This window comes from Poecilia mexicana, unplaced genomic scaffold (genome assembly GCF_051168715.1).
Source record: "Poecilia mexicana isolate PSO_F unplaced genomic scaffold, ASM5116871v1 scaffold_17, whole genome shotgun sequence".
In the NCBI taxonomy this organism is placed as follows: Eukaryota; Metazoa; Chordata; class Actinopteri; order Cyprinodontiformes; family Poeciliidae; genus Poecilia; species Poecilia mexicana.
In genome coordinates this window covers 6950926-6969683 of record NW_028263386.1, presented here as the reverse complement: position 1 = coordinate 6969683, position 18758 = coordinate 6950926, and the positions used below count along the sequence as shown (strand labels likewise).

Genomic DNA, 18758 nt, shown 5'->3' with positions numbered 1-18758 from the left:
TTTTCTTCCACTTTGACGCCATTGCAATCAGTGAAACATTCAGTCCTTTCTCATTTTACCTCCAATCCCGGCTCTTTTTGCTGTTGAAAACAAGTGGGATCAGGGCAGGGAGCTGAGCCAGCTCTGTGTTTCTCCTCTGTTTGAACTACACGGCTCCTGATGCTCGATGCTATCAAAGCTCTGACATTTCCTCTGGCCCTTTGATGGCTCTAACCTTTAAGTAAAACTGGTTCCCCAAGGCCTGCTGGTAACACAGATGGTTTTCTCCCATCTCCCTGTTAAAAGAGGGGATTATTTCATATTAAAGGCAGATATGGTGGCAGCAAAGATCTGCAAGGAGTAATAATAAAGATTGCATTTTGTCTACAACAGAGTATTGGGGCCATGTGAAGAAAAAAAAACATTACACATTAAAGTCAAAAAATTGCGAGAGAAAAAAGTCATACAAGAAGTAAGTCAAAATATTACCAGAATAAAGTTACAATATCAAAAAAGTTGTAATAATACGAGAATAAACTCAAAATATAATTAAAATAAACTCATAACATTAAAAAAAATCAGAATATCATGAGAATAAAGTCATAACAATACCAAAAAAATACAACTTTTTGTTGTATAATTACCTTCTATTTTGGTCATTATAAACTCATAATTACCTAAATAAAGTTGTAGTAATACAAGAGTAAAGTCATATTACCAGAATAAAGTAGTAATTTTAAGTATAAAGTCTTAATATGAAAAATAAGTCATTATAGTCCAAGTATAAACTCATAATATCACCAAAGTAGAAATGATGCAATAAAAAGTTGTAATATTAGGAAAATGAAGTAGTAATTTTATGAGACCTTGTACATAAAAAATAATAAAGAAAATGAGAAATGTTGATCATCTTGTGAAGTTATACTTTGGTAAAAGTTTTACAAATAAGAAAATCATCTTTTATCACATCAGCATCAAATTATTAAGACACAGATAGAATATTTTTATCTTAACTGTATTGAAGCCTCGTTAAAAAAATTTTTTATCACTTTCTTCTGGTAATATTACATCTTTATTCTACTAATATGACCTTATTGTCATAATATTGTGGAAAAGATACAAGCCCTTTGAACTGCCTTGTTCCTGAAAACGTGCAACATAAATATATTACCTTCATTTAGTCTTGTAATTTCCAAATAAAAACCTTTTGTCTAAATCTCGTACTTCCCTGATGCTTATTCAGGCCAAAGCGTCTCATTGTAAACGTTTTCTTTGTTCACCTTTGGCTCAAGGACAATCTGTGCTTGGCGCAGCTCTGCTGCTTCAACAATAAAAATATCTGCTCCATTTATGTTGCTCATGTTCAGCAGAAATCAGAGCCATCAATACTTACTGTAGAAAAAAACGAGGAGAACATAACCGTCATTTTGGGTTTTCTGTGTCACCTGGAGATGTTTTGCTTGTGCTTCGCCAGCTCTGACTCCACCCAGCTCTTATTTTTGTTCTGTTTACGTCAACAATCTCAGGATGAGGAGAGCGTTCCTGTGGAGCTGAGGAACCTACAAGAGTACAAAGAGCTTTTACAGCTGAAGAGGTTGAAAAAACAGAAACTCCAGGAGATTCGGGAGGATAACGCCGGGGTGCAGCACATGGGTTACAAGGTGACGCATTTCTGCACACACAACAACTTCCTGCTGCATGCTGCACAGCATGCCGGCTCTGCATGGCACTCTTCCACATTTTAAACACAAACCTGCGTGAGTTTTGTTAGGATTTTTTGGAATAAACCTACAGAAATTGCATAAGTTGAAAATTAGGGGGAATAAAACATGGTTGTAAAATCTGATATGTTTGAAGGCTTATTTATGATGGCGTGTTAGGGCCATTGTAGATGGGAAAAGAGGAGTAAATTTCTGCCAAAAAACTCAGAAATTTTGAGATCAGTCTCAGAAATTTTCTAGAATTTTTTTTTGACATTTCTGAGCTTCAAAAGTTGAAAGTTTTTTTTTTGTTTGTTTTTTTTTTTAGAAAAATTTCACAAATATTTTGATTAATCTCAGAAATTTTCTAGAAAAAGATGTGGAAATTTTTTTAACTGAATATTTTTTAATCAACTTTTAACAGAAGAAATTTTCGTAAGTTGAAAATTTTAAACTTTTGAAACTCAGAAATTTCCACGTTTTTTCCAGAACATTTCTGAAGTTCTTTTCCCTCACTTTTGCGACCACTTATATACAATAAATTGCACATATTTTTCTAGAAGTGTAATTAACTGTTAAGGCAGATGTCAAAAACCTCCCAAAAAATATGCACTTGATGCAGATCAGTAGAAAAAAAAAATCCAGATTATGTTTTTATATCAGACATTTTAAAGCATAAATTCTGCAGCAGAGCAGAATATTCATCTTACCAACAGCTGTAGTTAAAAGTAGTAGTTCATTCATAAACATATGTGAAGTAATGCACCGGAAACATGCAACACCCAAACCCGTTTGTGGTGAATTTGTGACTTTTGATCACAGATTTTGGTCTCTTGAATGCCTTTGCTTTGGAACTGATATAAAATTAACTCTTATAATGTTTACAGCTTAGTTTAACTCCAAAATGTTGCGCTATGTGCAGAGTTTTTAAGGCAGAATGATATAAATAATGCAAAATGAGGAGCAGCTAACTCGATAAGTAACAAGACGACGACAAATACAGAGCATTTGATTTGCATTGGGAAGAAAACTGGTTCATTACTTAGCCAGTCGCTTAATAAACTACTGATTATGGACTAATATGTAGAGCAGTCTCAACTCAAAACACAACAGAAAATGGCTGCTTTTCAAAATTATTTGAATTGTTAGCAGGAAACATAGAAGGGAGACTTTTACTAATTAGCACATTTAAAAATATCCTGTTGAATCAAACATCAAGAACTGTAAATGGAAATTTAAAGAACTGGTCCTTTATTATTAGATAAATATTTGATGTTTCTGCATCTGTTTTTCTCGTGCTGCGCAGTGCGACGTGTGCGGCATGGAGCCCATCCAGGGGGTCCGTTGGCACTGTCAGGACTGTCCTCCAGAAAACTCGGTCGATTTCTGCTCCAACTGCTCAGACTGGTGAGAACCTTCCCAGCTAAATATACCTCAGTTTACTAAGTTTATTTGTACAGCACATTTCAGGAGCAAGGCAATTCAAAGTGCTTTACATCATAAAAACACAAAAATATAAAGTCATAAAAGACAGCACACAGTCAACAGTTTAGAAAATGTTTCGTTTTTGTGTATCAGATTAACTACAGAGTTGCAAGAAAAGCTTAAAAAACTGAGTGGATTAGAAAATACATTCATGTTTTTGAAGAATGGCTATAAACAAACTAAATTTAAAGAATAACATTTTTGAGTCATCAAACTGTTTTGTTTTTTAAAAAGTAGTTGAACAGTTGCAAAGTTCTGTTCCCTTACACAGAATTTAATGATAATCTGTCAGTCTAAATATTTAAAGTTTAGCATTTAATTTTCCTAAAACTCTCAGATGGAAATGTGACTCACTGTATAAATGCCTTAATATTGTGCACTTTAAAATATACCAATATTAATTTATTCTGTGGCATTTATATTTTTTATTTAATTTTAACTTTTTTTCTAGTTAATTAAATTGGTATTTTATTGTTTTGGAATATGTTTTTTTATTTATATTACCTATTTTATTTTTGTTTGGTATTTTTATGTTATTTATTTTACCTTATTTTTTTAATATATATTTTGTATTATTTGTTTTAAATGCACCACTGCTTCAAAGATAGTAAGTTAGTTCTGTTTTATTTCAAGTGCACTAAGATATTTAAAGTAGAAATTAAGCCAAAATTACTTGGAAAGTTTTTTTTACTTTTTTACCAGAAACAAAAGAGGAAACCTATAACTGCTAAAATCTGATGCCACACCAGGCCTGTCACAATAAGCAATAAATCAATTAATCGCATGATAAATTAAAACGATCTCAATAATTTATTGTTTTTCTCTTTCTAACAAAAACTGAGTGATAAAAACCTTCAGTCTGGTGATTTGCTCTCAAATAGCTGTTTTTTTGTTGTTGTTTTTTTCAGGACAGTTTTGTTTGTTGTTTCTGTTCTTTTATTTATTTTAAATGTTTAAAATGTCTCACAGTTCAGTGTTAAATGATCATTACAATATAAAGTTTATTCATCTTTGAGAATGTGCTCTTGCTTTATTATTATTCCATCATCATATATTATTTAAAAATAATCTCAAAACAATAATATTGTTTATCGCAGTAATTTCTGGGACAATTTATCGTCCAGTAAAATTTGATACCGTGACAGTTCTGTGCTACTCCATTTTATGAAAAAGGAAGTTGCGCTCAGGTCTTCTTCAGAGGTCTTCATGTTTCCTGCTGGGCGCTGCTCTTGGTGCAGCGCCCAGCAGGCGAGGAGGGGAACAGTTTTCTTAAATTAGTTTAATTCTTGTGACAGTGCAGTGTGAAAGAGAAGCTGAAATCCCGTTCAGTATGAACGCTGCATTAGATTCATAATATCGTCTTTTGTCTTCCAGCTTATTCAAGACGGAGACCCATAAACCCGACCACCACCTGGAAGCGGTGTATCAGCCAGACACCTTTCTGGACAGGGACTACTGTCTGCCGCAGAGCGCAGGCTACAACTACCTGGACCCTAATTACTTCCCCGCCAACAGATGACAGAGTCCCAGGCGCCGCTAACTCCAAGCCGTCTCTCTCTCCACACGTCCTGCAGGCCACTCTGTGCATGGCTCCATCCTGTAACCCCAAGATTACCGCTGAGCCGGGGCGGCGGGGTTAGAGTTAGAGCAGACCTCGGCTCTGATGCAGGTTGCCCAGCAACGTCTCAGCCGGGTTATTCAGAAACTGTATTTAAAAAAAAACAAACAAACAAACAAAAGCGAGAAGGCACACGACATTCCTGAGCTCCTCCCCTGACGTTTCCAGTTTTCTCCTCCATGCTGCTTTCAAACTGGAAAATTGAGTGATTGGTCTGGTGAAGCGCCACCCAGTGGAGACACTTGGGGGTTGTTTTCGTGTGCATGTGGTTTCCCCAAGAATGAAGAAGAATACTTAAAAAAAAAAGAGAAAGAAAAAAGGTTGAAAACTTTGAGCATTTCTGCAGACCTCACTGTGTTTCCCAACACACACAAACAAACAAACACACACAGCTTCATCCGTTTCCTTTTGCTCTCTTCACTAAAACTAACTAGGAAACACTACAACACGGAGAGCGACTTCATTATTTTCCTTTGAAAGCAGGCAAATGATGTTGAGAACCTCACAAAGCTGGGTTTTATTTTTCTTTTGCCTCCTCCTCCCTCATCGTGTGCCGTTGTTGATCATGTTGAGTGTTCAAGTATATGGTGAAAAGTGAAAAGTAGCCACCGCTAGTTGCTGTGTGCCATTAAAAAATAAAAACAGACAAAAAAGATGTTTTTTTTTTTGTTTATCTTTTTTTTCTTCCCCTCGCGCTTCGGGCAGATGGAGAAACCCTGAAAGCCGACCACATTTTCTCCATCGCCCCATTATCGAATCCCATCGTTAAGCCTCTAGATCTCTTAATTTCACCACCCACTTTAAAAGGTCCATTTAAAAAGATTGTATTTTTATTAATCTATTTAAAACATGAATAATTGAGGTAGTGGTTGGTGCCTCTGCGACCCACAGAGTTTTATATACATAGATTTTGTTGTGCTTGAGTAGATGCCATTTTGTATGGTTTTTTTGTCTTCTTTCCCTCACCACCTTTCCCCCTGCTTCAGTATCTGTGTATAACAGTCTGTTCTTATGTAAAAAAAAAATATTAATAATGTAAAAAAAAAAGTGATAGAGGAGAAATGTGGAAATAAAAGTATGTGAAAAATGTTTCTGTCTGTGGCTTTTATTTTATTATTTGATTCACAGAAAACAACAATAGAGCGATAGCGTTACTAAGAAAATAAATAAAATAAAATTACGACTGTAGTCAGATAAAAAATATATGATACAGGGCATTTTGAATATTTGTACAAACAAGTAGGACCATCTTTCTTCAAGTCATAGTGAAAACAGAGCATATGCAGCCATATTGAGACCCAACTGACTTGTACAAAGGCTCTGTGGCGCAATGGATAGCGCATTGGACTCCTAGACAGGATGAAGTGATTCAAAGGTTGTGGGTTCGAGTCCCACCAGAGTCATAGCATTATGCATTTCTCAAATATAATTAAAATATTTAGTCTTCAGCAAACAGAGCATATCCAGTCTAATTGAGACCCAACTGACTTGTACAAAGGCTCTGTGGCGCAATGGATAGCGCATTGGACTCCTAGACAGGAAGAAGTGATCCAAAGGTTGTGGGTTCAAGTCCCACCAGAGTCATTGCATTATGCATTTCTCAAATATAATTAAGTTGTTACGCGCATCTTCAGCAAACAGAGCATATCCAATGTTATTGAGACCCAACTGACTTGTGCAATGGATAGTGCTTTGGACTTATAGACAGGATGAAGTGATTCAAAGGTTGCTGGGTTTGAGTCCCACCAGAGATGTTCTTATATGCATTCCTCAAACTAAAAAATAAACCCTATTTCCTATAAAATGACAAGTTATTTTGAATATTTGTACCAACTAGTAGGACAATCTTTCAATGGTCATAGTGAATACAGAGCATATGCAGCCATATTGAGACTCAGCTGACTTGTACAAAGGCTCTGTGGCGCAATGGATAGCGCATTGGACTTCTAGACAAGATAAAGTGATTCAAAGGTTGTGGGTTCAAGTCCCACCAGAGTCATAGCATTATGCATTTCTCAAATATAATTAAAATATTTACACACGTCTTCAGCAAACAGAGCATATCATTGGACTTCTGGACAGGATAAAGTGATTCAAAGGTTGTGGGTTCGAGTCCCACCAGAGATGTTTTTATATGCATTCCTCAAACTAAAAGATAAACCCTATTTCAACATATGGATAATTGTACCATCATTTATTGAACAGACTGTAGTCAGACAAAAAATGACACAAGTTATTTTGAATATTTGTACCAACTAGTAGTACAATCTTTCAAGTCATAGTGAATACAGAGCATATGCAGCCATATTGAGACCCAACTGACTTGTACAAAGGCTCTGTGGCGCAATGGATAGCGCATTGGACTCCTAGACAGGAAGAAGTGATCCAAAGGTTGTGGGTTCAAGTCCCACCAGAGTCATTGCATTATGCATTTCTCAAATATAATTAAGTTGTTACGCGCATCTTCAGCAAACAGAGCATATCCAATGTTATTGAGACCCAACTGACTTGTGCAATGGATAGTGCTTTGGACTTATAGACAGGATGAAGTGATTCAAAGGTTGCTGGGTTTGAGTCCCACCAGAGATGTTCTTATATGCATTCCTCAAACTAAAAAATAAACCCTATTTCCTATAAAATGACAAGTTATTTTGAATATTTGTACCAACTAGTAGGACAATCTTTCAATGGTCATAGTGAATACAGAGCATATGCAGCCATATTGAGACTCAGCTGACTTGTACAAAGGCTCTGTGGCGCAATGGATAGCGCATTGGACTTCTAGACAAGATAAAGTGATTCAAAGGTTGTGGGTTCAAGTCCCACCAGAGTCATAGCATTATGCATTTCTCAAATATAATTAAAATATTTACACACGTCTTCAGCAAACAGAGCATATCATTGGACTTCTGGACAGGATAAAGTGATTCAAAGGTTGTGGGTTCGAGTCCCACCAGAGATGTTTTTATATGCATTCCTCAAACTAAAAGATAAACCCTATTTCAACATATGGATAATTGTACCATCATTTATTGAACAGACTGTAGTCAGACAAAAAATGACACAAGTTATTTTGAATATTTGTACCAACTAGTAGTACAATCTTTCAAGTCATAGTGAATACAGAGCATATGCAGCCATATTGAGACCCAACTGACTTGTACAAAGGCTCTGTGGCGCAATGGATAGCGCATTGGACTCCTAGACAGGATGAAGTGATTCAAAGGTTGTGGGTTCGAGTCCCACCAGAGTCATAGCATTATGCATTTCTCAAATATAATTAAAATATTTAGTCTTCAGCAAACAGAGCATATCCAGTCTAATTGAGACCCAACTGACTTGTACAAAGGCTCTGTGGCGCAATGGATAGCACATTGGACTCCTAGACAGGAAGAAGTGATCCAAAGGTTGTGGGTTCAAGTCCCACCAGAGTCATTGCATTATGCATTTCTCAAATATAATTAAGTTGTTACGCGCATCTTCAGCAAACAGAGCATATCCAATATTATTGAGACCCAACTGACTTGTGCAATGGATAGTGCATTGGACTTCTAGACAGGATAAAGTGATTCAAAGGTTGTGGGTTTGAGTCCCACCAGAGTTGTTCTTATATGCATTCCTCAAACTAAAAAATAAACCCTATTTCCTATAAAATGACAAGTTATTTTGAATATTTGTACCAACTAGTAGGACAATCTTTCAATGGTCATAGTGAATACAGAGCATATGCAGCCATATTGAGACTCAGCTGACTTGTACAAAGGCTCTGTGGCGCAATGGATAGCGCATTGGACTTCTAGACAAGATAAAGTGATTCAAAGGTTGTGGGTTCAAGTCCCACCAGAGTCATAGCATTATGCATTTCTCAAATATAATTAAAATATTTACACACGTCTTCAGCAAACAGAGCATATCATTGGACTTCTGGACAGGATAAAGTGATTCAAAGGTTGTGGGTTCGAGTCCCACCAGAGATGTTTTTATATGCATTCCTCAAACTAAAAGATAAACCCTATTTCAACATATGGATAATTGTACCATCATTTATTGAACAGACTGTAGTCAGACAAAAAATGACACAAGTTATTTTGAATATTTGTACCAACTAGTAGTACAATCTTTCAAGTCATAGTGAATACAGAGCATATGCAGCCATATTGAGACCCAACTGACTTGTACAAAGGCTCTGTGGCGCAATGGATAGCGCATTGGACTCCTAGACAGGATGAAGTGATTCAAAGGTTGTGGGTTCGAGTCCCACCAGAGTCATAGCATTATGCATTTCTCAAATATAATTAAAATATTTAGTCTTCAGCAAACAGAGCATATCCAGTCTAATTGAGACCCAACTGACTTGTACAAAGGCTCTGTGGTGCAATGGATAGCACATTGGACTCCTAGACAGGAAGAAGTGATCCAAAGGTTGTGGGTTCAAGTCCCACCAGAGTCATTGCATTATGCATTTCTCAAATATAATTAAGTTGTTACGCGCATCTTCAGCAAACAGAGCATATCCAATATTATTGAGACCCAACTGACTTGTGCAATGGATAGTGCATTGGACTTCTAGACAGGATAAAGTGATTCAAAGGTTGTGGGTTTGAGTCCCACCAGAGTTGTTCTTATATGCATTCCTCAAACTAAAAAATAAACCCTATTTCCTATAAAATGACAAGTTATTTTGAATATTTGTACCAACTAGTAGGACAATCTTTCAATGGTCATAGTGAATACAGAGCATATGCAGCCATATTGAGACTCAGCTGACTTGTACAAAGGCTCTGTGGCGCAATGGATAGCGCATTGGACTTCTAGACAAGATAAAGTGATTCAAAGGTTGTGGGTTCAAGTCCCACCAGAGTCATAGCATTATGCATTTCTCAAATATAATTAAAATATTTACACACGTCTTCAGCAAACAGAGCATATCATTGGACTTCTGGACAGGATAAAGTGATTCAAAGGTTGTGGGTTCGAGTCCCACCAGAGATGTTTTTATATGCATTCCTCAAACTAAAAGATAAACCCTATTTCAACATATGGATAATTGTACCATCATTTATTGAACAGACTGTAGTCAGACAAAAAATGACACAAGTTATTTTGAATATTTGTACCAACTAGTAGTACAATCTTTCAAGTCATAGTGAATACAGAGCATATGCAGCCATATTGAGACCCAACTGACTTGTACAAAGGCTCTGTGGCGCAATGGATAGCGCATTGGACTCCTAGACAGGATGAAGTGATTCAAAGGTTGTGGGTTCGAGTCCCACCAGAGTCATAGCATTATGCATTTCTCAAATATAATTAAAATATTTAGTCTTCAGCAAACAGAGCATATCCAGTCTAATTGAGACCCAACTGACTTGTACAAAGGCTCTGTGGCGCAATGGATAGCACATTGGACTCCTAGACAGGAAGAAGTGATCCAAAGGTTGTGGGTTCAAGTCCCACCAGAGTCATTGCATTATGCATTTCTCAAATATAATTAAGTTGTTACGCGCATCTTCAGCAAACAGAGCATATCCAATATTATTGAGACCCAACTGACTTGTGCAATGGATAGTGCATTGGACTTCTAGACAGGATAAAGTGATTCAAAGGTTGTGGGTTTGAGTCCCACCAGAGTTGTTCTTATATGCATTCCTCAAACTAAAAAATAAACCCTATTTCCTATAAAATGACAAGTTATTTTGAATATTTGTACCAACTAGTAGGACAATCTTTCAATGGTCATAGTGAATACAGAGCATATGCAGCCATATTGAGACTCAGCTGACTTGTACAAAGGCTCTGTGGCGCAATGGATAGCGCATTGGACTTCTAGACAAGATAAAGTGATTCAAAGGTTGTGGGTTCAAGTCCCACCAGAGTCATAGCATTATGCATTTCTCAAATATAATTAAAATATTTACACACGTCTTCAGCAAACAGAGCATATCATTGGACTTCTGGACAGGATAAAGTGATTCAAAGGTTGTGGGTTCGAGTCCCACCAGAGATGTTTTTATATGCATTCCTCAAACTAAAAGATAAACCCTATTTCAACATATGGATAATTGTACCATCATTTATTGAACAGACTGTAGTCAGACAAAAAATGACACAAGTTATTTTGAATATTTGTACCAACTAGTAGTACAATCTTTCAAGTCATAGTGAATACAGAGCATATGCAGCCATATTGAGACCCAACTGACTTGTACAAAGGCTCTGTGGCGCAATGGATAGCGCATTGGACTCCTAGACAGGATGAAGTGATTCAAAGGTTGTGGGTTCGAGTCCCACCAGAGTCATAGCATTATGCATTTCTCAAATATAATTAAAATATTTAGTCTTCAGCAAACAGAGCATATCCAGTCTAATTGAGACCCAACTGACTTGTACAAAGGCTCTGTGGCGCAATGGATAGCACATTGGACTCCTAGACAGGAAGAAGTGATCCAAAGGTTGTGGGTTCAAGTCCCACCAGAGTCATTGCATTATGCATTTCTCAAATATAATTAAGTTGTTACGCGCATCTTCAGCAAACAGAGCATATCCAATATTATTGAGACCCAACTGACTTGTGCAATGGATAGTGCATTGGACTTCTAGACAGGATAAAGTGATTCAAAGGTTGTGGGTTTGAGTCCCACCAGAGTTGTTCTTATATGCATTCCTCAAACTAAAAAATAAACCCTATTTCCTATAAAATGACAAGTTATTTTGAATATTTGTACCAACTAGTAGGACAATCTTTCAATGGTCATAGTGAATACAGAGCATATGCAGCCATATTGAGACTCAGCTGACTTGTACAAAGGCTCTGTGGCGCAATGGATAGCGCATTGGACTTCTAGACAAGATAAAGTGATTCAAAGGTTGTGGGTTCAAGTCCCACCAGAGTCATAGCATTATGCATTTCTCAAATATAATTAAAATATTTACACACGTCTTCAGCAAACAGAGCATATCATTGGACTTCTGGACAGGATAAAGTGATTCAAAGGTTGTGGGTTCGAGTCCCACCAGAGATGTTTTTATATGCATTCCTCAAACTAAAAGATAAACCCTATTTCAACATATGGATAATTGTACCATCATTTATTGAACAGACTGTAGTCAGACAAAAAATGACACAAGTTATTTTGAATATTTGTACCAACTAGTAGTACAATCTTTCAAGTCATAGTGAATACAGAGCATATGCAGCCATATTGAGACCCAACTGACTTGTACAAAGGCTCTGTGGCGCAATGGATAGCGCATTGGACTCCTAGACAGGATGAAGTGATTCAAAGGTTGTGGGTTCGAGTCCCACCAGAGTCATAGCATTATGCATTTCTCAAATATAATTAAAATATTTAGTCTTCAGCAAACAGAGCATATCCAGTCTAATTGAGACCCAACTGACTTGTACAAAGGCTCTGTGGCACAATGGATAGCACATTGGACTCCTAGACAGGAAGAAGTGATCCAAAGGTTGTGGGTTCAAGTCCCACCAGAGTCATTGCATTATGCATTTCTCAAATATAATGAAGTTGTTACACGCATCTTCAGCAAACAGAGCATATCCAATATTATTGAGACCCAACTGACTTGTGCAATGGATAGTGCATTGGACTTCTAGACAGGATAAAGTGATTCAAAGGTTGTGGGTTTGAGTCCCACCAGAGTTGTTCTTATATGCATTCCTCAAACTAAAAGATAAACCCTATTTCAACATATGGATAATTGTACCATCATTTATTGAACAGACTGTAGTCAGACAAAAAATGACACAAGTTATTTTGAATATTTGTACCAACTAGTAGTACAATCTTTCGTCATAGTGAATACAGAGCATATGCAGCCATATTGAGACCCAACTGACTTGTACAAAGGCTCTGTGGCGCAATGGATAGCGCATTGGACTCCTAGACAGGATGAAGTGATCCAAAGGTTGTGGGTTCGAGTCCCACCAGAGTCATACCATTATGCATTTCTCACACATAATTAAAATTGTTACACACATCTTCAGCAAATTCTGATCTAATAAAAGAAAGTCTGTTGCTGTATTGACACTCAAACATAAGGGCTCTGTGGTGCAATGGATAGCGCATTGGACTTCTAGACAGGATAAAGTGATTCAAAGGTTGTGGGTTCAAGTCCCACCAGAGTTGTTCTTGTATGCATTCCTCAAACTAAAAAATAAACCCTGTTTCAACAGATGGATAATTGTACCATCATTTATTGAACAGACTGTAGTCAGACAAAAAATGACACAAGTTACTTTGAATATTTGTACCAACTAGTAGGACAATTTTTCAATGGTCATAGTGAATACAGAGCATATGCAGCCATATTGAGACCCAGCTGACTTGTACAAAGCCTCTGTGGCGCAATGGATAGCACATTGGACTTCTAGACAGGCTAAAGTAATTCAAAGGTTGTGGGTTCAAGTCCCACCAGAGTCATAGCATTATGCATTTCACAAATATAATTAAAATTTTTACACGTCTTCAGCAAACAGAGCATATCCAGTGTAATTGAGACCCAAGTGACTTGTACAAAGGCTCTGTGGCGCAATGGATAGCGCATTGGACTCCTAGACAGGATGAAGTGATCCAAAGGTTGTGGGTTCGAGTCCCACCAGAGTCATACCATTATGCATTTCTCACATATAATTAAAATTGTTACACACATCTTCAGCAAATTCTGATATAATAAAAGAAAGGCTGTTGCTGTATTGACACTCAAACATAAGGGCTCTGTGGTGCAATGGATAGCGCATTGGACTTCTAGACAGGATAAAGTAATTCAAAGGTTGTGGGTTCAAGTCCCACCAGACTTGTTCTTGTATGCATTCCTCAAACTAAAAATAAACCCTATTTCAACATATGGATAATTGTACCATCATTTATTGAACAGACTGTAGTCAGACAAAAAATGACACAAGTTATTTTGAATATTTGTACCAACTAGTAGGACAATCTTTCAATGGTCATAGTGAATACAGAGCATATGCAGCCATATTGAGACCCAGCTGACTTGTACAAAGGCTCTGTGGCGCAATGGATAGCACATTGGACTTCTAGACAGGATAAAGTGATTCAAAGGTTGTGGGTTCAAGTCCCACCAGAGTCATAGCATTATGCATTTCTCAAATATAATTAAAAGTTTTACACGTCTTCAGCAAACAGAGCATATCCAGTGTAATTGAGACCCAACTGACTTGCACAAAGGCTCTGTGGCGCAATGGATAGCGCATTGGACTCCTAGACAGGAAGAAGTGATCCAAAGGTTGTGGGTTCGAGTCCCACCAGAGTCATAGCATTATGCATTTCTCAAATATAATTAAAGTTGTTACGCGCGTCTTCAGCAAACAGAGCATATCCAGTGTTATTGAGACCCAACTGACTTGTGCAATGGATAGTGCTTTGGACTTATAGACAGGATGAAGTGATTCAAAGGTTGCTGGGTTTGAGTCCCACCAGAGATGTTCTTATATGCATTCCTCAAACTAAAAAATAAACCCTATTTCCTATAAAATGACAAGTTATTTTGAATATTTGTACCAACTTGTAGGACAATCTTTCAATGGTCATAGTGAATACAGAGCATATGCAGCCATATTGAGACTCAGCTGACTTGTACAAAGGATCTGTGGCGCAATGGATAGCGCATTGGACTCCTAGACAGGATAAAGTGTTTCAAAGGTTGTGGGTTCAAGTCCCACCAGAGGCATAGCATTATGCATTTCTCAAATATAATTAAAGTTGTTACACACGTATTCAGCAAACAGAGCATATCCAGTGTTATTGAGACCCAACTGGCTTGTGCAATGGATAGTGCATTGGACTTCTAGACAGGATGAAGTGATCCAAAGGTTGTGTGTTCAAGTCCCACCAGAGTCATAACATTATGCATTTCTCAAATATAATAAAATTGTCACTCACTTCTTCAGCAAATTCTGATCTAATAAATGGTCATTGTCATTTTTTGAAGAGACTGTAGTCAGATAAAAAATATATGATACAAGGCATTTTGAATATTTGTACCAACTAGTAGGACAATCTTTCTTCAAGTCATAGTGAAAACAGAGCATATGCAGCCTTATTGAGACTCAACTGACTTGTTCAAAGGCTCTGTGGTGCAATGGATAGCACATTGGACTCCTAGACAGGATGAAATGATCCAACTGCATTCCTCAAACTAAAAAAATAAACCCTATCTTAACAGATGCATTATTATTATTGAAGAAACTTTTGTCCGATGAAATATATAATACAGGACACTTTGAATAGCATGTTGCATTTCTTTAACAATGTGAAGTCCTTTCTTATTAACTATGTAACACATTTCTTCATAACAAAAACTTCTCTGCTGGTTTTCCAGTTTTTAAAATCTCAGGTCCAGATCAATCTGCATTTTAAGTTTTCTTGTGACTAATGAGTTTGTTAGCTAAACTTTGATTTCTTTTTTAGTTATTTTGTATGGAGTTATCATGTGAAAAACCTAAATACTGATAGATGTAATGTCAAAAATCATCATGCATAATCACATATTGAATTAAATAAAGAAATTTAGAAGATGTAAACAATGACTTATTTGCCAAAAAAGTGTCAAAAATAAATGAATTCTTTTACTGCAGAAATATTTAATATTTCCTTTATCCTTCTTGATGGAATCAGAGGTGTTTATGATTTACTGTTCAGACTCTTTTTGTAACACCATGAATAATTTTAGATTTGTGTATGTGGTATTTCCCTCGGAGTATTATGAGGTTACGTATATAATCTTCTTCCTTTTTTATTTTGCTGTTTATATTGTTTACATGTGTCTGTGAGTCGTATTCATCTCTCTACTGAGTTGCAGGGAACTTTCTGACGTTGACACCATGTGATGCTTTTTTTGCTCCAGCAGATGGCGCTGCCGGATCACAGGGTGAGCGACACAACAAACAACACTGAGAAATACTCGATTTAACAAATGCACAGGCTTTATTGGAATGTCAGATTACCAGACTCAAACAAGAACCCATATAATGAACTTGTAAAACACACAAATGCAGTAATCGTAATACTTTTAATATTCCGCTGTTTTTTTAATTTTTATTTAATGAACAAAAGGCAGTTTTAAGCTTTAACTGTTAGATCTGCATGCTTGTTACGTTACAAAGCAAAGTGCTGAGCACAAGAATGAACACACACCGACGTCTCCAATCTCTGGTGGAAACGATCAGCGTGCACCCAGTGGCAGCAGGGGTCGCTGTTTTCTCTGTACAGTTATGAGCCTCGGTCCGGCAGTTGGCAGTATTATACTGAAGTTGATGTGAGGAAGAGGAAGTGGGTGAAACAAAATGAAGAGGAGGGAGCAAGTGATTGCAGGTGAGGCATGCATACCACAAGAGTTCAATAAGCTGGTGCAGGTGTGAGGGTGATGTGGAGGTGAGAGAAGAAGAAGAAGAAGAAGGTCTTCAAGCGGCTGAACATCAGGGTGTAAACCAGGAGTGTCCAAACTTTTTGTCAAATGGGTCAAAATCATCAAGACAGATTTACTTGTGGACTAAAAAATATGCAATTTCTAAAACAATATTATGACATTTTTACATACTCAACAATAAATTAAGCATACAATAATTAAAACACTGCAAAAACACAAAATCTTACTAGTTTCTTATGGAAATATCTTACACTTGAAATAAGACAAAACCAACTAATAAGTAATTTTTAAGTCAAATATAGGAGCTTGTTTTAGTAAATAACTTCTTAATTGTGATTCTTTCACAAATAACATGGAAAAAATGTCTTATAAGTGAAATATTCTCTCAGTGGAATCAGTACTTGTTCGATATTAATAAATGGTTTACTTAAAACAAGCTATATCTCCGAAAAGTTACATGAAAGTTAGTTTTGTCTTATTTTAAATGTTCTAAGATATCTGCACTAGAAACTAGACACAAAATATTTAACAATATTCTGTATTTTTGCAGGAAATAAACAAATAAACTATACATTTTGTAAGAATAGGGCGTGTAAATCATTGCATACCCACAAGTTAAAAAAGATTTTGCACATTTGCCTTATAATGACTTGTTTGGGGGGCAAAGTAGTCTCAGTTATAAAAAACAGGATTTGGGTCAGGTTTTGGATAAAACTTTAGCCATATGTAATACATTAAAAGCTAATTTTAAATAAAAATTATGAAACAGATGTGTTCCTATTAGCTAAAAAATTAAAGAGAATGCAGAAAGTGTGGTAATAAAAGGACGAATACTTTGTATTGCATCAAACATTTTCCATACAAGAAGATTTTAAATGGTAATAATTTTACCCTGATTTAAAACAAAAGGTCTCCATCTGCATCAAAACTTGTGTAATTTTCGAATTGTGATTGGGGGCCACACAAAATCAGTCCTGGACAATGGACACCCCTGGTGTAAACGGTGGAAATCAGAAGGTGGCAGAAGACTCTATGGCTTGACAGATGTGGACAAAAACCTCAGGTGGCGACCGCTCGGCGTCAATCTGCAGACAGAGACAAACAAAGGACTTTCAGAAACTATTTAGCATTTCTACAGAGTGCTCACAGCCCAGCCTGGACTAGAAGCTGTTTATTTTACTTTTTTATTTGTTTGTTTTATCTTGCAGTCGCCAACTTTCTATTATTCCTAAATAATAGAAAGTTTAAAGCAAGAAAGACAAGAGAAATGTGGTGTGTCTTCTTCAACATATCTGAATTAAATAATTAGGTAATTAGCAGGTGTGTCAGACCAGAGACACATCAGACTACTTAAAATATTTCTCCTAAAAGAGCCAGCTTTATTTACTTTTGTATTAATTTTATGCAATAGGGACAGTGCCTTCTATTGCCTGCATTGTTTTTCAGCCATTAAACTGTTTGATGGAGGGGAGGTTCTCTGCAGACTAAAGTGGGCGTTTCTACATTTTCCACGTTGCTAGCTGCGTTTCAAAAATGTCAATATTCCACTAATGTCAAAAAAATCATAATTCTGAAATTGTGGTGCCTCCATTAAATAAAAAAGTGCAATAAAAATCACACATGAATAAGTTTGTTCAAGATAAATTATTAAAATTGCCCTCCAACTGCTTCCTGTGGTTTTCTTCTTCGTGGTTTACGCCAGTGTCAACATACGGTTGTTGATCATGTGACTTGTGTGAGACAAACACTTTTTTTTTTTATCAAAACAAGTTTTTTTTTGCTATTGCCTTTTTTTTTCAAAACGTGAAATTGCGTAATCATATGTTTATTCTGCCTTTTATACGTTAAACTGGATCACGTTTTTGTAAACCACACTAGAACTCCCCCTGGTGGATGTTTCGATACATCGTTTGGTTACGCTGAAAAAAGAAAACAGAGATCCAAGATGGCGGAACGTAATACCGGAGAGTTCCTAAATTAAACTGACATCACCTTGATACGTTGTTGTTTTGGACGAGATTTGTTCGTAAGTATTGGTTAGCTTGCAGTAAGCATGGCTAGTTTGCAATGTTAGCTAATCCTATGCCTTGTATATTTCAGTTTTACGATGGTCATAGTGAAGGCAGTGGTCAGACGCCATTCTTCTACAAACAAGCAAAAAGAAGGAAAGACAAGTCTGGTTATTGGAGCGTCGTTATCTTGCTGCCTAGCCGGTGAAAACTAAAATCTCAGGGCGAGGACAGCTCAACGACCAATGGAAATGTAGCTATTTACATAATCATTGTTTATCTTCTATTAGAAATTAATGTTTTATTTGAAAGGTTACATAAATCTTTATTTGTGTATTTATGTTAAATTAAAAACCCGTTTTGCCAGGTCTGGGCTCGCCTCTGTACCTTGGCATTTAAGCACACACACACACACACACACACACGCAGACGCACACACACACACATACACATGCACACGCACACACACACACGCAGACGCATGCATGCAGCTGATGTGGCATTTCAAGCGTTCAGACAGTTTATTTTTAAAGAAGCGGATCATCTCCAAACAGAAGG

The 18758-nt window shown here is 36.7% G+C and overlaps 2 protein-coding genes and 26 non-coding genes across 28 annotated transcripts in view; 27 read left to right on the top strand and 1 right to left on the bottom strand.

Moving 5' to 3' along the window:
• The window catches only part of zzz3 (zinc finger, ZZ-type containing 3), a 31239-nt gene extending 25368 nt beyond the window's left edge, over nt 1-5871 (top strand). The window contains exons 10-12 of the mRNA XM_015005588.2: nt 1506-1640; nt 2986-3086; nt 4539-5871. Of these exons, the coding sequence (XP_014861074.2) occupies nt 1506-1640; nt 2986-3086; nt 4539-4683 (381 nt within the window). The 3' untranslated portion in view covers nt 4684-5871. The remainder of the gene's footprint in view (nt 1-1505; nt 1641-2985; nt 3087-4538) is intronic.
• A 227-nt stretch (nt 5872-6098) lies between these two features.
• On the top strand, nt 6099-6185 carry trnar-ccu (transfer RNA arginine (anticodon CCU)). Its single transcript is given in 2 exon segments — nt 6099-6135; nt 6150-6185. It is a non-coding gene; the product is annotated as a tRNA-Arg (tRNA).
• Nucleotides 6186-6279: 94 nt separating this feature from the next.
• trnar-ccu (transfer RNA arginine (anticodon CCU)) lies at nt 6280-6366 on the top strand. Its single transcript is given in 2 exon segments — nt 6280-6316; nt 6331-6366. It is a non-coding gene; the product is annotated as a tRNA-Arg (tRNA).
• A 328-nt stretch (nt 6367-6694) lies between these two features.
• Nucleotides 6695-6781, top strand: trnar-ucu (transfer RNA arginine (anticodon UCU)). Its single transcript is given in 2 exon segments — nt 6695-6731; nt 6746-6781. It is a non-coding gene; the product is annotated as a tRNA-Arg (tRNA).
• A 333-nt stretch (nt 6782-7114) lies between these two features.
• On the top strand, nt 7115-7201 carry trnar-ccu (transfer RNA arginine (anticodon CCU)). Its single transcript is given in 2 exon segments — nt 7115-7151; nt 7166-7201. It is a non-coding gene; the product is annotated as a tRNA-Arg (tRNA).
• Nucleotides 7202-7529: 328 nt separating this feature from the next.
• Nucleotides 7530-7616, top strand: trnar-ucu (transfer RNA arginine (anticodon UCU)). The gene is given in 2 exon segments: nt 7530-7566; nt 7581-7616. It is a non-coding gene; the product is annotated as a tRNA-Arg (tRNA).
• A 333-nt stretch (nt 7617-7949) lies between these two features.
• trnar-ccu (transfer RNA arginine (anticodon CCU)) lies at nt 7950-8036 on the top strand. The gene is given in 2 exon segments: nt 7950-7986; nt 8001-8036. It is a non-coding gene; the product is annotated as a tRNA-Arg (tRNA).
• Nucleotides 8037-8130: 94 nt separating this feature from the next.
• Nucleotides 8131-8217, top strand: trnar-ccu (transfer RNA arginine (anticodon CCU)). Its single transcript is given in 2 exon segments — nt 8131-8167; nt 8182-8217. It is a non-coding gene; the product is annotated as a tRNA-Arg (tRNA).
• A 327-nt stretch (nt 8218-8544) lies between these two features.
• On the top strand, nt 8545-8631 carry trnar-ucu (transfer RNA arginine (anticodon UCU)). The gene is given in 2 exon segments: nt 8545-8581; nt 8596-8631. It is a non-coding gene; the product is annotated as a tRNA-Arg (tRNA).
• Nucleotides 8632-8964: 333 nt separating this feature from the next.
• On the top strand, nt 8965-9051 carry trnar-ccu (transfer RNA arginine (anticodon CCU)). The gene is given in 2 exon segments: nt 8965-9001; nt 9016-9051. It is a non-coding gene; the product is annotated as a tRNA-Arg (tRNA).
• A 94-nt stretch (nt 9052-9145) lies between these two features.
• trnar-ccu (transfer RNA arginine (anticodon CCU)) lies at nt 9146-9232 on the top strand. Its single transcript is given in 2 exon segments — nt 9146-9182; nt 9197-9232. It is a non-coding gene; the product is annotated as a tRNA-Arg (tRNA).
• Nucleotides 9233-9559: 327 nt separating this feature from the next.
• Nucleotides 9560-9646, top strand: trnar-ucu (transfer RNA arginine (anticodon UCU)). Its single transcript is given in 2 exon segments — nt 9560-9596; nt 9611-9646. It is a non-coding gene; the product is annotated as a tRNA-Arg (tRNA).
• Nucleotides 9647-9979: 333 nt separating this feature from the next.
• Nucleotides 9980-10066, top strand: trnar-ccu (transfer RNA arginine (anticodon CCU)). The gene is given in 2 exon segments: nt 9980-10016; nt 10031-10066. It is a non-coding gene; the product is annotated as a tRNA-Arg (tRNA).
• Nucleotides 10067-10160: 94 nt separating this feature from the next.
• Nucleotides 10161-10247, top strand: trnar-ccu (transfer RNA arginine (anticodon CCU)). Its single transcript is given in 2 exon segments — nt 10161-10197; nt 10212-10247. It is a non-coding gene; the product is annotated as a tRNA-Arg (tRNA).
• A 327-nt stretch (nt 10248-10574) lies between these two features.
• On the top strand, nt 10575-10661 carry trnar-ucu (transfer RNA arginine (anticodon UCU)). The gene is given in 2 exon segments: nt 10575-10611; nt 10626-10661. It is a non-coding gene; the product is annotated as a tRNA-Arg (tRNA).
• A 333-nt stretch (nt 10662-10994) lies between these two features.
• Nucleotides 10995-11081, top strand: trnar-ccu (transfer RNA arginine (anticodon CCU)). Its single transcript is given in 2 exon segments — nt 10995-11031; nt 11046-11081. It is a non-coding gene; the product is annotated as a tRNA-Arg (tRNA).
• A 94-nt stretch (nt 11082-11175) lies between these two features.
• On the top strand, nt 11176-11262 carry trnar-ccu (transfer RNA arginine (anticodon CCU)). The gene is given in 2 exon segments: nt 11176-11212; nt 11227-11262. It is a non-coding gene; the product is annotated as a tRNA-Arg (tRNA).
• A 327-nt stretch (nt 11263-11589) lies between these two features.
• Nucleotides 11590-11676, top strand: trnar-ucu (transfer RNA arginine (anticodon UCU)). Its single transcript is given in 2 exon segments — nt 11590-11626; nt 11641-11676. It is a non-coding gene; the product is annotated as a tRNA-Arg (tRNA).
• A 333-nt stretch (nt 11677-12009) lies between these two features.
• Nucleotides 12010-12096, top strand: trnar-ccu (transfer RNA arginine (anticodon CCU)). Its single transcript is given in 2 exon segments — nt 12010-12046; nt 12061-12096. It is a non-coding gene; the product is annotated as a tRNA-Arg (tRNA).
• Nucleotides 12097-12190: 94 nt separating this feature from the next.
• trnar-ccu (transfer RNA arginine (anticodon CCU)) lies at nt 12191-12277 on the top strand. Its single transcript is given in 2 exon segments — nt 12191-12227; nt 12242-12277. It is a non-coding gene; the product is annotated as a tRNA-Arg (tRNA).
• Nucleotides 12278-12649: 372 nt separating this feature from the next.
• Nucleotides 12650-12736, top strand: trnar-ccu (transfer RNA arginine (anticodon CCU)). The gene is given in 2 exon segments: nt 12650-12686; nt 12701-12736. It is a non-coding gene; the product is annotated as a tRNA-Arg (tRNA).
• A 106-nt stretch (nt 12737-12842) lies between these two features.
• Nucleotides 12843-12929, top strand: trnar-ucu (transfer RNA arginine (anticodon UCU)). The gene is given in 2 exon segments: nt 12843-12879; nt 12894-12929. It is a non-coding gene; the product is annotated as a tRNA-Arg (tRNA).
• A 207-nt stretch (nt 12930-13136) lies between these two features.
• Nucleotides 13137-13223, top strand: trnar-ucu (transfer RNA arginine (anticodon UCU)). The gene is given in 2 exon segments: nt 13137-13173; nt 13188-13223. It is a non-coding gene; the product is annotated as a tRNA-Arg (tRNA).
• Nucleotides 13224-13320: 97 nt separating this feature from the next.
• Nucleotides 13321-13407, top strand: trnar-ccu (transfer RNA arginine (anticodon CCU)). Its single transcript is given in 2 exon segments — nt 13321-13357; nt 13372-13407. It is a non-coding gene; the product is annotated as a tRNA-Arg (tRNA).
• A 399-nt stretch (nt 13408-13806) lies between these two features.
• trnar-ucu (transfer RNA arginine (anticodon UCU)) lies at nt 13807-13893 on the top strand. The gene is given in 2 exon segments: nt 13807-13843; nt 13858-13893. It is a non-coding gene; the product is annotated as a tRNA-Arg (tRNA).
• A 97-nt stretch (nt 13894-13990) lies between these two features.
• trnar-ccu (transfer RNA arginine (anticodon CCU)) lies at nt 13991-14077 on the top strand. The gene is given in 2 exon segments: nt 13991-14027; nt 14042-14077. It is a non-coding gene; the product is annotated as a tRNA-Arg (tRNA).
• A 329-nt stretch (nt 14078-14406) lies between these two features.
• On the top strand, nt 14407-14493 carry trnar-ccu (transfer RNA arginine (anticodon CCU)). Its single transcript is given in 2 exon segments — nt 14407-14443; nt 14458-14493. It is a non-coding gene; the product is annotated as a tRNA-Arg (tRNA).
• A 1233-nt stretch (nt 14494-15726) lies between these two features.
• Nucleotides 15727-18758, bottom strand: part of ak5 (adenylate kinase 5) — a 95437-nt gene continuing 92405 nt past the window's right edge. Inside the window, exon 14 of the mRNA XM_088014746.1 lies at nt 15727-17276. Coding sequence (XP_087870872.1) covers nt 17202-17276 — 75 coding nt within the window. The 3' untranslated portion in view covers nt 15727-17201. The remainder of the gene's footprint in view (nt 17277-18758) is intronic.